We start from the raw sequence: 16,375 nt of genomic DNA, 5'->3' as shown, positions 1-16,375 counted from the left end.
ATACCAAAATACATTTGTTGTGAAGGATCAGATTAAACCGAATATATATATTTATTTATGGATATATATTTAATAGTATTTGTATATCGTTTGATATCCCCTGTATATTCCTTGTACAATATGCACTGAATATCCCTTTAGTCTACTAACAGCCCATAATAGTTTCATTCTACCATTGGACGAGAACCTGGCGCCAGCAGCCATGCCCCTTGGTTCAAGTTCAATCGTACCGACGAACATGTCGTGGCAAGCCCGGTTCCGCGTAGGAATACGTCTGGCGAAATACGAATGGTACTATTAGTTCACAGCGCATATATATATGGCGCAAGTAAAGTAGAACTTTCTTTTAGTCCATTAGTCCTTTACCCTCCAACCTAGTAACAGACGCGAAGCCTCACCCACGACGCACGTGTGGTGCAGTAAGGCCTACTTGGCCTCAGAATAGGCATTGAGACATCGTGTGGATTAATAGTTGAATTGTCATAGTTTGGCACTATACCGTCGAGTGGGACGTATTTCTATTAAGTTAATAATAGTCTATTATGTATGGTGCATCGTTCGGTTAGAGTTATAAAGTGAGCAGTACCCCCATCGTTCCTGACGTTATCTGGAGTCTTAACCAGGCTGGGCAGACCACGTGTGGTGCTTGCATCCGAGGAGCTCCGGGCCAGAACGAGTGGACCTGTACATTGGATTACTTTACCCGGACGACGGCGAGCCTTCCACGGCTTGGATTATCTACATGCTTTGGGTGCTTTGATTATGCCATGGATAACGGCCAACACTGCTGAGTGTTGGAACTACCCCCCGAGAGGAGTCCAGGTGAGACGGCGCTCTACCCCGAGTGAGGTCGCCTCACGTCTCTTCGTTGTGGACCGGCAGCTACCGTCCACCAGAGGGTCCAGCTGTATTCATCTGTGGACCGAGGTTCTGTGGGCACCGTGTTCAGCACTCTGAATTCTCCCAAGAAATCGTCGGCCAGATGGGATACCGCCAGCGGCTCTTCTAACCCCCCCCCCCTACTGTCTTACAACCAGCGGGACCCACCTTTAGTGTATCCAGCTATAATCATTTAAGTACCATCGTTATAGTTCCCTAAAGAACCAGGTTGTATACTTGCTCCCTGCGTAACCAGAGATTGGACATTCAATGTTGATTTACCTACGAATACTCATTTGCCTTACAAGTGCATTTCAAATCATAAATGTCATTAAGTGAACGTTGTATATACCCTTTGCTATATAAAATATTCGATTTATACATTTGTGTGGACTTCGTTTCATCAGGTGGGAAAGTGTTCATCATATCTATATCATGTACTGGATGGCCAGAAGTTAAAGTACAAGCGGTAGTGGTTTAATAATACCATACTTATCAATACAGTCAGGGAATTGTACCCCTCAGTTACAACATTTGAATTGAAAGATGTTGCTTTTCGCATCAAATATTGATGTGTTTAAAATGAGATTAATTTGGATTAATTAACTATAAAGTCTCTAATTTATTCGATTACATGTTTTAATCGAGTCCCACCACTAATATTTAGTAGTACTATATAGATGTTTAGTAGTAATGATGTATATCTAGTAGTAATGATGAGATGTTTAGTAGTAATGGTGTATATTCAGTACTAGTAATAATGAGATGTTTAGTGGTAATGGTGTATATTCAGTACTAGTAATAATGAGATGTTTAGTGGTAATGATGTATATCTAGTAGTAATAATGAGATGTTTAGTAGTAATGAATGATGTATATCTAGTAGTAATAATGAGATGTTTAGTAGTAATGATGTATATTATCTAGTAGTAATGAGATGTTTAGTAGTAATGATGTATATATCTAGTAGTAATAATGAGATCTTTAGTATATATATATCTAGTAGTAATAATGAGATGTTTAGTATATATCTAGTAGTAAGTGAGATGTTTAGTGAGATGTTTAGTGGTAATGATGTATATCTAGTAGTAATAATGAGATGTTTAGTAGTAATGGTGTATATCTAGTAGTAATGGTGTATATCTATCTAGTAGTAATGATGTATATCTAGTAGTAATAATGAGATGTCTAGTGGTAATGATTAGGCTTGGGCGGTATGACGGTATTACGGTATACCAGGATATTTCAAAATCCCGCCGGTATGATTCTCAATACCGTGACGTCACAGACTGCTATTACACTGACACGGAGTTGATTGTAGTGCACAGCATGCGCCAGCAGAGGGTTACGTGGCTATCGTTCTGTGAGCTAGCGTTGGTACCTGGCTGGTGCTGGCTAACTGGCTATCGTTCTGTGAGCTAGCGTTGGTACCTGGCTGGTGCTGGCTAACTGGCTATCGTTCTGTGAGCTAACGTTAGTACTAGGCTGGTGCTGGCTAACTGGCTATCGTTCTGTGAGCTAACGTTGGTACCTGGCTGGTGCTGGCTAACTGGCTATCGTTCTGTGAGCTAGCGTTGGTACCTGGCTGGTGCTGGCTAACTGGCTATCGTTCTGTGAGCTAGCGTTGGTACCTGGCTGGTGCTGGCTAACTGGCTATCGTTCTGTGAGCTAGCGTTGGTACCTGGCTGGTGCTGGCTAACTGGCTATCGTTCTGTGAGCTAGCGTTGGTACCTGGCTGGTGCTGGCTAACTGGCTATCGTTCTGTGAGCTAGCGTTGGTACCTGGCTGGTGCTGGCTAACTGGCTATCGTTCTGTGAGCTAGCGTTGGTACCTGGCTGGTGCTGGCTAACTGGCTATCGTTCTGTGAGCTAGCGTTGGTACCTGGCTGGTGCTGGCTATCGTTCTGTGAGCTAGCGTTGGTACCTGGCTGGCGCTGGCTAACTAACGTGGCTATTGTTCTGTGATTTCTTTACTTGGTAACATGGGTTGCTAAGGAATTTAGTTTTGAGGTTGAAGAAAGTGCACTTTTAGGTTGAAAGAACGGCCCTAATGTCAACGTGTTTCAATATAAGCGTTATGTATGGTGATAACAAGTATATTGTTAGCTCCGCTCAGCTGATGAAAATGAAAGTCATACCGTCATAATGTCAGCAAGGTATTGATGCCTAGTAATGATGTATATCTACAGTATTAGCTAGTAGTAATAATCCAATGTTTAGTAGTAATGATGTATATCTAGTAGTAATAATCCAATGTTTAGTAGTAATGATGTAAATTTAGTAGTAATAATGAGATGTTTTGTGGTAATGATGATGTATATCTAGTAGTAATAATGGGGTGTATCTAGTAGTAATACTCACGGCAGGCGAGGGATAGAGTACCTTCTTAATGTCCTTGTTCTTTTTCACCGTCCACAGACCGTCTGACAGCTTGTCAAAGTACTTCCTGGCTTTAGGAGCAGCATCCAGCATGTGACTGGGAGGGACGCCCAAAACCTCCACGATCTTATTCATCTGGTCCACCTAGACACACACACACACACACACACACACACACACAGATAGATTGTGTATCACATGTTTATGAATTGCGTATCACATGTTTTTAAATTGTGTATCACATTTTTAAATTACGTATTATGTTTTAACTTGCATTTTTTATGATTTGAACAATAGATACTCATATGTGCCGCTTGTGATTAATAGCCAATAATAGCCATTCTCACTCTAACATGCTCAGATTCAGATTCCTTTATTTAGCCAATTGTGTAAACACATAGGTAATTGTTGCGGCATTACAGTGTATGCATTTTTTTCACAATAACAACAGACACCGGACAAAAACAGTGCAGTGGAAGATTAACACATTGTGCGCCAAAAACGAGTATACTCGTTATTACCCGCCATGCGTTGTGCACCAGAAACTAGTTAACTAGTTTTTGGGATCAATATTTCATTTTTTCGCCATGGCATTCATAATTCATCCAGTCTCCCTCCGCTGATGCAGCTGGACCCTGAATATTTTCCCTCCAGTCTCATCGGCGAACGGTAAGAGGAATCTAACGTTATTTTCAGCCCGATAGTTTATTCATTTCACCGCAATCCATCTGATCAACGTATCAACCCATAGTAAAAAAAAGACGCTACTGACGATCAAGGAATTATAAACGACCCCCCCCCCCCCCCCTTTCCTTCACGCATGATGAAGCATAATGTATACCGATCATATACATTTGAATTTTTTTATATAGCGTGCATAGGAAAGAAACACCAATCGATAATCTATCATTATGCGTCTGGGCCTATAACTTGCGTTTTAGGAATTACTGCAGAAAACCTTAAAAACATACTTATATTCACGACGGTATTAACACGACAATGTATGAATGAAAAAATATAACGTTCCCACATCCGGAACGATAGATACCCGATGTTGAATGGGCCATAGTAATGTCGATATATAGCTATAATATTTAAAAAGTTATAGCCGTGCAAAGAAGGTAAACATCTCCATAGGGTTACAGCACTGGCAGACTGGGCCCAAGGATGGGTACAATGCATGGCGGACAATGTGTTAATCATTTAAATAAGTATATATAAATAAATATATATATATAAAGTGTAAAGTGCAGAGTTCCAGTTAGGCCAGTGTCATTGTGCCAGTGTGAGAGAGAGAGAGGAGAAATGTGGGTGATTTGGCAATCTCAAAGGGCGATGATAGGACGATCTGAATATGGAGCACATTGCCCAACTCTAGTGTGTGTGTGTGTGTGTGTGTGTGTGTGTGTGTGTGTGTGTGTGTGTGTGTGTGTGTGTGTGTGTCTCTACCTCATTGGATCCACTGAACAGGGGTTCTCCAGTGTGCATCTCCACCAGTATACAACCCAGAGACCACATGTCGATGGCCAGGTCATACGGCATCCCTAACAAGACCTCAGGACTACGATAAAACCTGCTCTGTATATACTGGTAGATCTAGAGAGAGACACAAAGAGGAAGAGAAAGAAAGAGAAGGAGAGAAGCGAGGTGATGTTATCAGCAGATTGTTCTGGATCTGATCGAATGCAACAAGTCAATTCATTCAACAACCTGCCTTCAGTCCACAGGCTGTAGTTACAGATTTTGACCACATGGGGGCACTGTGGACTGACAGTCACATCCACATACACACACAAACAAAATCAAACTACTGCACTACTTAAGTGAAGCTTTATACATAATGTCATTGTGTTTGTATGTGTATGCATATGCATTTGTGTGTATGTGTGTGTATATATGTGTGTATATATGTGTATGTGTATTTGTGTGTAAATATATGTATGTGTGTGTGTATATATATGTGTATATATATATATGTGTCTGTGTGTATATATTTGATTTTATTCTACTTTATTCTACAGTTTAATGGCGCTGAAAGTGTTAATGTTGATGCACCAAAAGACAAATTCCTTGTATGTGCAAGCTTACTTGGCAATAAAGACGTTTCTGATTCTATATGATCTATCTATGTGTGTGTGTGTGTGTGTATATACGTCTGTGTGTATATACTGTATATATGTGTGTGTCTGTATGTGTGTGTATATATACAGTATATATGTATATGTGTGCGTGTCTGTATGTGTGTGTGTGTGTGTACATGTATCTGTGTGTATCTGTGTGTGTGTACATGTACATGTACACCACCTCAACTTCCACTGCTACGCTGACGACACCCAAATCTACATCAGTACACAATCCCCCCACAGCCCACCCCTCAGTCACATCGAATCCTGCATCACCGAACTCCAAACTTGGATGACTCACAACTTCCTCAAACTGAACAGTGACAAGACTGAACTTCTCATCATTGGCACCAAAACCACCCTCACCAGATCCGGACCCATCACACTCACCATCAACGACTCCACCATCACCCCCTCCCCCCTAGTCCGAAACCTTGGTGTCCTCCTTGACCCCACCCTCTCATTTGACCCCCACGTCCGATCCATCGTAAAAATATCCTACTTTCACCTCCGCAACATTGCAAAAATCCGTCACTGCCTCTGCCCCCCTGCTGCTGAATCCCTCATTCACGCCTTCATCTCCTCCCGCCTGGACTACTGCAACTCCCTCCTCACTGGTATCACCTCCCGCTCCCTCCATAAACTGCAAATGGTCCAAAATTCAGCCGCCCGCCACATCACTCCTGTCCTCCACTCCCTCCACTGGCTCCCGATCAAACACAGCATAAACTTTAAAACACTACTCCTCACCTTCAAAGCCCTCCACAGCCTGGCCCCCCCCTACCTGACTGATCTCCTTCTTCCCTACCGCCCCACCCGTTCCCTCCGGTCCTCCTCCACTGCCTCCCTCACTGTCCCGACATCCAAGCTTAAAAACTTTGGAGATCGGGCCTTCTCTCGTACTGCACCCCGACTCTGGAACTCCCTCCCCCAGTCCATCAGAGACTCCCCTACACTCCACCTTCAAAGCTCGCCTCAAAACCCACCTGTTCTCCCTTGCCTTCAACCCCCCTCACCCATAACCCCCCCCCCCCCCCCCCCCCCCCCACCCTGATTGACGTCTGTCTCCAGTCTTTTTTGTGCTATCATGCTGTCTTCCCTGTTCCCCCCATGGTCTCATGTTCCTTTTGTTTTGTTTCTTTGTTGTTTCTTTGTTTTTGTTTCTTTGCTTTTGTTTCTTTGTTTGTACTCTTGCTCCCGACTATTGTCAGCGACTTCGGGTTATTGAGAAGCGCTATATAAATTAAATGAAATATTATTATTATTATGTGCGTATATGTGTGTGTGCGTGTGCGTGCGTGCAGCTCACTCTTTGTCCTAGCTGGCAGGAGGAGCCGAAGTCGACTATCTTGATGGCGGAGCGCTTGGGGTTACAGAGCAGGATGTTCTCTGGCTTCAGGTCGCAGTGGATGATGGACAGCTCTGGAGTCGCTAGGAACAGCAAGGCTAGAGAGAAATATTATTATTATTAACTTTATTATTATCATCATCATCATTAACTAATTCAGGGCCAACAGCGCCCTCTGCTGATGGCCCTTCGGTGCCAATGCTTTATCCAATGGAGGAATGGACTTATTTGCGAGTGATTAAAACATATCAAATATAATAGCAATAGATCTAAATAACACAGTGATCGTCAATGAGTTGCTTCCAGTCAACATGCATGAAACAGATCATTTTTTCATACATACATTTCCATTTTATACCGTGATGAATATCAATATATTTCTAGGGCGTTCTGTCTCATCTCAATAAACACTAGATTATCGATAGTATATGTGTCCTCATGCACGAAGAGAAGCAGGGTCTGAAAAATCGCTTCTCCATACTTTGGTCCGTGCGAACCTCACACACACACACACACACACACTCCGATGGCGGTGATAGGAACATCTGATTACCCCAAGATTCGTAACATAAAGGCCTTACATCACATCTGATGTCATGCAAAAAGATTAATCCAATTCCTGATCGCCATTCCAAATATTGATCGTGTTTATTGATCCAACGTTATATATCCAAAACACATAAACCACACTGCTCTGAGTGTCCCCAGTCCATCTGTTATAATGATACTGCATGCCCGAGAAGTAAAACCTGGACCGGACTTATTTTTTTGATGCACAGTCCCAGCCAATCCAATCCAATGATGTGCAATACCATCCGGGAGACGATAGGCAGCGGTATTTGCCCTTTGCGAGCTCAGACCCATTCCCAATGATAACGTCAGGCTGGATGGATGAAAAATTAATGGATATCGCTAATAAAAGAAATATGGATTAAAACCCAAGATTTCTCGGGTTTGGCGCCCAGAGCATGGCGAGTTAACCCGGACTATCTCAGGTTTGGCCTCCAGTGAGTTATTATTCATATTACTGTTACTATTATCAATACATAGACAAACGTTCGCCTGGACATAGTGTTATATTTTTGCCAATTCCGAGCTTATTCTTTTAGTCAGTATCAAGTGTTGTACATTTTGTGATTCAGGGGAACCTACCCTTTATTTCTGGTGCAGTGTAAAATCACCATCATACATTACCTTTGTGTGAGCATACAATATTTGACATAAAAAAATGCCCAGTGAAGAAAACTTGTGTTTTGTTGAATAACTCCATAGTTTACCAGGGAATTATTGTTTTGTCAACATGTAAAGTTCTATTTAGGTGTTTTGAACCTCCATGTGAAATCTGGTACAAATACACCTCAGTGAGTGACAGCCATTTATTTGGATATTGTTCTGGGTGTTTTTTAGCAGTCAATGTGAAAATACATCAAGTTTCAAGTTCAAGTTTCTTTAATAGTTGTCATACAGAAGTACAGAATACTTTCATACAAAATGCTTCTTACTGTTACGCTCCAGAGACTGTGCTAGACAAGATAGTATCAAATAACATAGTGCATATAATTTAGAAGAAGAAAATGAGGTCACAGTGTTCGGTATAGACATATGTACAATGTTCTGAGTTACCATATAATAATATACAATACTATGCAGTGTACTAATGTACAGTACTATATAGTGCAAAGCAGAAATGGGATGAGGTACAATTTAGGTACAATTTACAGTAAGGTGTACGAGTTGTAGTGCAATCCTTCATCAATAAATATAAAGTGTGGGGAGTGGGTGCTACAGTGTGTTTGTTTAAAGTGGGTGTGTGCTATAAAGTGTGTGGAGTGGGTGCTACAGTGTGTTTGTTTAAAGTGAGTGTGTGCGTGTGGATGTGTGTGCTATGTGCGTTTGGTGGTTGTTGTTGTGTAGTGTTCATTGTTCGTTTAGCAGCCTGATGGCCTGGGGATAGAAGCTTCTTCTGAGTCTTTCTGTGCTCGCCTTGAGACTCCGGTATCGCTTGCCTGACCGCAGCAGTTCAAAGAGGCAGTTGTTCGGGTGACTGGAGTCTTTAATGATTCTCTTAGCCTTGCCCTTGCAACGCTTGTTGTAAATGTTCTGGAGGGTGGGGAGCCCCCCTCCAATTGTGCGTTCGGCTGAACGTGTCACTCTTTGTAGTCTGCTTCGGTCTTGTGCAGTGCTATTCCCAAACCAGGAGGTGATGTTGCCGGTCAAGATGCTCTCTATTGTACATGAGTAGAAGTTCTTAAGGATCTTCTGACTGACTTGGAACTTCCTTAGGCGCCTGAGGAAGTAGAGGCGTTGTCGTGCCTTCTTCACAACACTGTCAATGTGTGTGGTCCATGTCAAGTCCTCGGATATGTAGGCTCCGAGGTACTTAAAGCTGTTGACTCTCTCAACCGGTGCCCCGTCGATGCTGAGGGGGCTGTAGTCCTTGACCCCCGACCTCCTGAAGTCCACAATCATCTCCTTTGTTTTGCTGACGTTCAGGGAGAGGCAATGTTGGTGTTGCCTTCATATTTGGACCATAAAAGCTCCATTCTGACCAGAGATAGAACCATATAAAGGTCCGTTCTGACCAGATAGAACCATATAAAGGTCCGTTCTGACCAGAGATAGAACCATATAAAGGTCTGTTCTGACCTGAGATAGAACCATATAAAGGTCCGTTCTGACCAGAGATAGAACCATATAAAGGTCTGTTCTGACCAGAGATAGAACCATATAAAGGTCTGTTCTGACCAGAGATAGAACCATATAAAGGTCTGTTCTGACCAGAGATAGAACCATATAAAGGTCTGTTCTGACCAGAGATAGAACCATATAAAGGTCAGTTCTGACCAGAGATAGAACCATATAAAGGTCTGTTCTGACCAGAGATAGAACCATTCCTCATGGATATAAAGTGTGTTGCTTCTTTTTGTGAATTGTCTTGTTGTCGTCTTTGTTATTCTGACATTGGCCAGTGAGTTAACTGGTTCGTTAGCTGACTGAGAGCTGGTTAGTTAGCTGATTGAGAGCTGGTTAGTTAGCTGACTGAGAGCTGGTTAGTTAGCTGACTGAGAGCTGGTTAGTTAGCTGACTGAGAGCTGGTTAGTTAGCTGATTGAGAGCTAGTTAGTTATCTGACTGACAGCTAGTTAGTTAGCTGACTGAGAGCTGGTTAGTTATCTGACTGACAGCTAGTTAGTTAGCTGACTGAGAGCTGCTGTACAGAACTCTAGACCACGTTTTTCACTAGAGGCACTGGTGCAACCAACAATCTCAGTAGGTGGCACCATTGATTTCCCCCCAGTCGCACTAGCGCCACCAAGTCAAATATTAACTTGCACTTCCCTCCAAAAAAGGTTGCATATGGCTTTTTACTTTGCTAGAGCCCTGGTGTGTATGTGTGTGTGCATGTACCTACCTGTACACAGCTGTTGAGCAAACTTCCTGGTGAGGTTCAGGGAGACGCCTCTGAAGTTGGTGTTTCTCAGAAGGTCGTACAGGTTATAACTTAACAACTCAAACACCAGACAAAGGTGGTTCCTAAACATAAAGTGACGCTTCAAGTGGACTAGAGAGAGAGAGAGAGAGAGAGAGAGAGAGAGAGAGAGAGAGAGAGAGAGAGAGAGAGAGAGAGAGAGAGAGAGAGAGGGGAGAGGGTTACATTAAGAGACTGACCATAATTAATTTAGGTGTGTGTATATATATTTAGTTTACCTATAATATAGTACTTCATCTCTGTGTGTGTCTGTGTATATATATATATATATATTTACCTATATAGTACTTCATATTGGTGTATATATATATATTTAATTAAATACTTCATTGCAGTGTATATATATATATATATATATATAATACTTACTGTAATACTCAGTGTGAGTGTGTATATATTTACCTATACAGTACTTCATCTCAGTGTGTGTATATTTACCTATACAGTACTTCATCTCAGTGTGTATATATTTACATATTATATAGTACTTCATCTCAGTGTGTATATATTTACCTATACAGTACTTCATCTCAGTGTATATATTTACATATACAGTACTTCATCTCAGTGTGTGTATATATTTACCTATATAATACTTCATCTCAGTGTGTGTATATTTACATATATAATACTTAATCTCAGTGTGTATATTTACCTATACAGTACTTCATCTCAGTGTGTGTATATTTACCTATACAATACTTCATCTCAGTGTGTGTATATTTACCTATATAGTACTTCATCTCAGTGTGTATATATTTACCTATACAATACTTCATCTCAGTGTGTGTATATTTACATATATAGTACTTCATCTCAGTGTGTGTATATTTACATATACAGTACTTCATCTCAGTGTGTGTATATTTACCTATACAGTACTTCATCTCAGTGTGTATATATTTACATATACAGTACTTCATCTCAGTGTGTGTATATTTACCTATATAGTACTTCATCTCAGTGTGTGTATATTTACATATACAGTACTTCATCTCAGTGTGTGTATATTTACCTATATAGTACTTCATCTCAGTGTGTGTATATTTACCTATATAGTACTTCATCTCAGTGTCATGTTTATTCATGAGTTCCAGGAGGCGGAGCTCTATCTGAGCCTGGTTGAGGAAGGCCTTCTTGTTCTTGATGATCTTGATGGCCACCCATTCTTGTTCATGGTGGTCGTAGGCCTTCACCACCTACAGGAAGACATGTTTGTAGTTTTAAAAATGTTTGTATTCCTGCTCATGGGGTCAAGGGCTGTCAATTGCCCCCTCCCATCTCCCTATCTGTCCTCCTCCCCACCATCTCCCTACCTGTCCTCCTCCCCACCATCTCCCTATCTGTCCTCCTCCCCACCATCTCCCTACCTGTCCTCCTCCCCACCATCTCCCTACCTGTCCTCCTCCCCTCCCATCTCCCTACCTGTCCTCCTCCCCTCCCATCTCCCTATCTGTCCTCCTCCCCACCATCTCCCTACCTGTCCTCCTCCCCACCATCTCCCTACCTGTCCTCCTCCCCTCCATCTCCCTACCTGTCCTCCTCCCCACCCCCTCCATCTCCCTACCTGTCCTCCTCCCCACCCCCTCCATCTCCCTACCTGTCCTCCTCCCCACCCCCTCCATCTCCCTACCTGTCCTCCTCCCCACCCCCTCCATCTCCCTACCTGTCCTCCTCCCCACCCCCTCCATCTCCCTACCTGTCCTTCTCCCCACCATCTCCCTACCTGTCCTCCTCCCCACCCCCTCCATCTCCCTACCTGTCCTCCTCCCCACCCCCTCCATCTCCCTACCTGTCCTCCTCCCCTCCATCTCCCTACCTGTCCCCCTCCCCTCCATCACCATACCTGTCCTCCTCCCCACCCCCTCCATCTCCCTACCTGTCCTCCTCCCCACCATCTTCCTACCTGTCCTCCTCCCCTCCATCTCCCTACCTGTCCTCCTCCCCACCCCCTCCATCTCCCTACCTGTCCTCCTCCCCACCCCCTCCATCTCCCTACCTGTCCTCCTCCCCACCATCTCCCTACCTGTCCTCCTCCCCACCATCTCCCTACCTGTCCTCCTCCCCACCCCCTCCATCTCCCTACCTGTCCTCCTCCCCACCCCCTCCATCTCTCTACCTGTCCTCCTCCCCACCCCCTCCATCTTCCTACCTGTCCTCCTCCCCACCCCCTCCATCTTCCTACCTGTCCTCCTCCCCACCATCTCCCTACCTGTCCTCCTCCCCACCCCCTCCATCTCCCTACCTGTCCTCCTCCCCACCCCCTCCATCTCTCTACCTGTCCTCCTCCCCACCCCCTCCATCTTCCTACCTGTCCTCCTCCCCACCCCCTCCATCTTCCTACCTGTCCTCCTCCCCACCATCTCCCTACCTGTCCTCCTCCCCACCCCCTCCATCTTCCTATCTGTCCTCCTCCCCACCATCTCCCTATCTGTCCTCCTCCCCACCATCTTCCTACCTGTCCTCCTCCCCACCATCTTCCTACCTGTCCTCCTCCCCTCCATCTTCCTACCTGTCCTCCTCCCCACCATCTTCCTACCTGTCCTCCTCCCCACCATCTCCCTACCTGTCCTCCTCCCCACCCCCTCCATCTCCCTACCTGTCCTCCTCCCCACCCCCTCCATCTCCCTACCTGTCCTCCTCCCCACCCCCTCCATCTCCCTACCTGTCCTCCTCCCCACCCCCTCCATCTCCCTACCTGTCCTCCTCCCCACCCCCTCCATCTCCCTACCTGTCCTCCTTCCCACCCCCTCCATCTCCCTACCTGTCCAAAGGAGCCCTTGCCGATCAGAGAGTCGATCTCGTAGCGGTCCAGCCATTTCTCTCCGTTCTTGACGATATAGTCGTAGTTGTCGTCGTCGAAGCCGTCGTTGTAAACCTTCCTCTCCTTCTTAGTGCTGCTGTCTTCAGGAGGAACCTGCTGAGCCCGTCGCTTCTTCTTAGTGTAGTACACCTAGAGACACAGAGACAGACACAGAGACATAGAGACAGAGAGAGAGATAAAGAGACATAGAGACAGAGAAAGACATAAAGACAAAGAGAGAGAGAGATAGACAGAGACAGAGATAGAGAGAGGAAGAGAGAGAGAGACACAGATGATAGAGAGCGATGGAGAGACAAAGACAGAGAGATATAGACAGAAAGAGGGAGACAGAGAGAGAGATAAAGAGGGAGAGAGAGGGAGAGACAGAGATAGAGATAGAGAGAGGAAGAGAGAGAGACACAGATGATAGACAGATATTGAGACAGATATAAAAAGACAGAGAGAGACAAATAGAGACAGAGATGGAGAGAGACAGAAAAATAAAGAGGGGAAGAGAAAGAAACACAGGTTGTTTGTTGAGGCAGAGGTGGGTTTATTCAGTTTGATCTGTAGATGAAGAAAAGCTCTGTGTGTGTGTGTGTGTGTGTGTGTGTGTGTGTGTGTGTGTGTGTGTGTGTGTGTGTGTGTGTGTGTGCTGGCACCTCGTTGATGTGCTTGTATGTCTTGATGAGGTCTACTGAGAGCTTCCTGAGCGGAGCGCCGGCCGGATCTCTGAAGCTGGGGGGAATTCTCCTCTGAAGAATAGTCATATCAGACAGCACCTAAACACAGAATAGTCATATCAGATAGAATAGTCATACCAGACACAGACAGCACCCAAACAGACACCAAATAGTCATATCAGATAGAATAGTCATATCAGATAGAATGGTCATATCCGACAGCACCTAAACACAGACACATAATAGTCATATCAGATAGAATGGTCATATCAGACAGCACCTAAACAGAGATAGAATGTTCATATCAGACAGCACCTAAACACAGACACAGAATAGACATATCAGATAGAATGGTCATATCAGACAGCACCTAAACAGACACAGAATAGTCATATCAGATAGAATAGTCATATCAGACAGTACCTAAACACAGAATAATCATATCAGATAGTCATACCAAACAGGACACAAACAGACACAGAATAGTCATATCAGATAGAATAGTCATATCAGATAGAATGGTCATATCAGACAGCACCTAAACAGAGATAGAATGGTCATATCAGATAGAATGGTCATATCAGACAGCACCTAAACAGAGATAGAATGTTCATATCAGACAGCACCTAAACAGACAGAGAATAGTCATATCAGATAGAATAGTCATATCAGAAGGAATAGTCATATCAGACAGAATAGTCATATCAGACAGCACCTAAACACAAACTAGACATATTAGACAGCACCTAAACAGACACAGAATAGACATATCAGACAGCACCTAAACACAGACACAGAATAGACATATCAGATAGAATAGTCATATCAGACAGCACCTAACACAGACACAGAATAGACATATCGGATAGAATTAGAGCCGTCTTCAATACTTCGAAGCTTCGTTCGATGGGCATGGGATTCGAATATGAAAAAAAAAAATTGGAGCAAAATCAACTCTGCCTCTCTTTGTTAACTACAACAAGCAACGCTGTTTGTTATTTAAGATGAGGTCGGACTCGGCACTGACAGATTTGTGTTCATTGTGCTGCTTTTATAAAGCCTCAAATGACGGCTTACAATATTTCATGAAAGCAAAGTGTTTTGTTTGTCTAAGATTTAAAAAGGTTTAAAATGTACAGCACTGACAAAGTTGAACAAAGTGCTGTACAAGTCACAACATAAAAAAATAAGTCTAAATTATTATATATTTTTTAATATATATAATTATAATTTTTTTTTATCTCGAAGCTTCGAATTAAAATCGAATCTCTGCCCCGAAGCTTCGAATTCCAAAAAAAAATTCGAAGGTCAGCCCTAGATAGAATACGTAGTCATATCAGACAGCACCTAAACACAGACACAGAATAGACATATCAGATAGAATGGTCATATCAGACAGCACCTAAACACAGACACAGAATAGACATATCAGATAGAATGGTCATATCAGACAGCACCTAAACACAGACACAGAATAGACATATCAGATAGAATAGTCATATCAGACAGCACCTAAACACAGACACAGAATAGACATATCAGACAGCGCCTACAAACTGATGACAGCTGCTAATACTAGTAGGCCTACAAACTGGCGAGACAGCTAACGCTGATAGCTGCTAACGTTAGTTCAAAAGGTTTTAACTGCGACGGGCATAGTAATGGCGACGATATAAAGCATGTTAAAGACACATTTATTGGATGCGTTGCTCGCGGAGTACATAGAAACAGTGTGACTCCCAAGAGGAGTTAGTTATCACAGGCTGCAAAATGCAGGAAGAGCTGCCAAGCTGCTCACGTTACACGTTGCGCGTTTTGATTACGTCATCACAACAACACTTTAGGTTACGAACGTTACGTAACCCTGTTCTTTGACATTCTGTGATATATTTTCGGTGCTAAAACCCTTTCGGCCGAAAGAGCCTTTTTAACCATTTTCGGCCGATAATTTTCGGTGGCCAAATTTTCGGTGCATCCCTACTGCTAATGCTAATGTTAGTAGGCCTATAAACTGACGAGACAGCTGCTAATACTAGTAGTCCTACAAACTGACGAGACAGCTAACGCTGATAGCTACTAATGGTAGGCCTACTGATGAGGCAAACTGACGAGACAGCTGCTAATACTAGTAGGCCTACAAACTGACGAGACAGCTAACGTTACTAGGCCTACAAACTGACGAGACAGCTAATGCCGATAGCTGCTAATGGTAGTAGGCCTACAAACTGATGAGACAGATAACACCGATAGCTGCTAATACTAGGCCTACAAACTGACAAGACAGCTAACACTGCTAATGCTAGTACTGGCCAACAAACTGGCCAGACGGCTAACACTGCTACTCATGCGTGCAGGATAGGACATACTTCTATGGCAAAATCCTGTTCAACTGAGACTCTTCCACTTCAGTAGAAACTTAAGTCAGGCTTGGGGTAAACATACGTTCTCACTACAGGGACCTGCAGAGCTCCAGCAGATTCTCTGCGGTAGACACATGAGAACAGTCAGTAACCTCATTATAGAATAAACCAGAGCCTCTAGGTGGCGGTAGACACATGAGAACAGTCAGTAACCTCATTATAGAATAAACCAGAGCCTCTAGGTGGCGGTAGACACATGAGAACAGTCAGTAACCTTATTATAGAATAAACCAGAGCCTCTAGGTGGCGGTAG

At 43.6% G+C, this 16,375-nt stretch overlaps 1 protein-coding gene across 2 annotated transcripts in view; it reads right to left on the bottom strand.

The window, feature by feature from the left end:
* The window catches only part of dyrk1b (dual-specificity tyrosine-(Y)-phosphorylation regulated kinase 1B), a 199,351-nt gene that overhangs the window by 37,526 nt on the left and 145,450 nt on the right, over nucleotides 1-16,375 (bottom strand). For both annotated transcript variants that reach the window (XM_084335799.1, XM_084335798.1), the window contains exons 3-9: nucleotides 13,682-13,801; nucleotides 12,981-13,169; nucleotides 11,268-11,415; nucleotides 10,139-10,288; nucleotides 6,689-6,825; nucleotides 4,706-4,852; nucleotides 3,260-3,400 (exon numbers count right to left, since the gene is read on the bottom strand). In XM_084335799.1, coding sequence (XP_084191925.1) covers nucleotides 3,260-3,400; nucleotides 4,706-4,852; nucleotides 6,689-6,825; nucleotides 10,139-10,288; nucleotides 11,268-11,415; nucleotides 12,981-13,169; nucleotides 13,682-13,801 — 1,032 coding nt within the window. The remainder of the gene's footprint in view (nucleotides 1-3,259; nucleotides 3,401-4,705; nucleotides 4,853-6,688; nucleotides 6,826-10,138; nucleotides 10,289-11,267; nucleotides 11,416-12,980; nucleotides 13,170-13,681; nucleotides 13,802-16,375) is intronic.

This window comes from Notolepis coatsorum (genome assembly GCF_963971535.1).
Source record: "Notolepis coatsorum genome assembly, chromosome: 19".
Lineage (NCBI taxonomy): Eukaryota > Metazoa > Chordata > Actinopteri > Aulopiformes > Paralepididae > Notolepis > Notolepis coatsorum.
The sequence above is the reverse complement of the archived record's forward strand: the minus strand, read 5'-3'. Positions and strand labels throughout refer to the sequence as shown.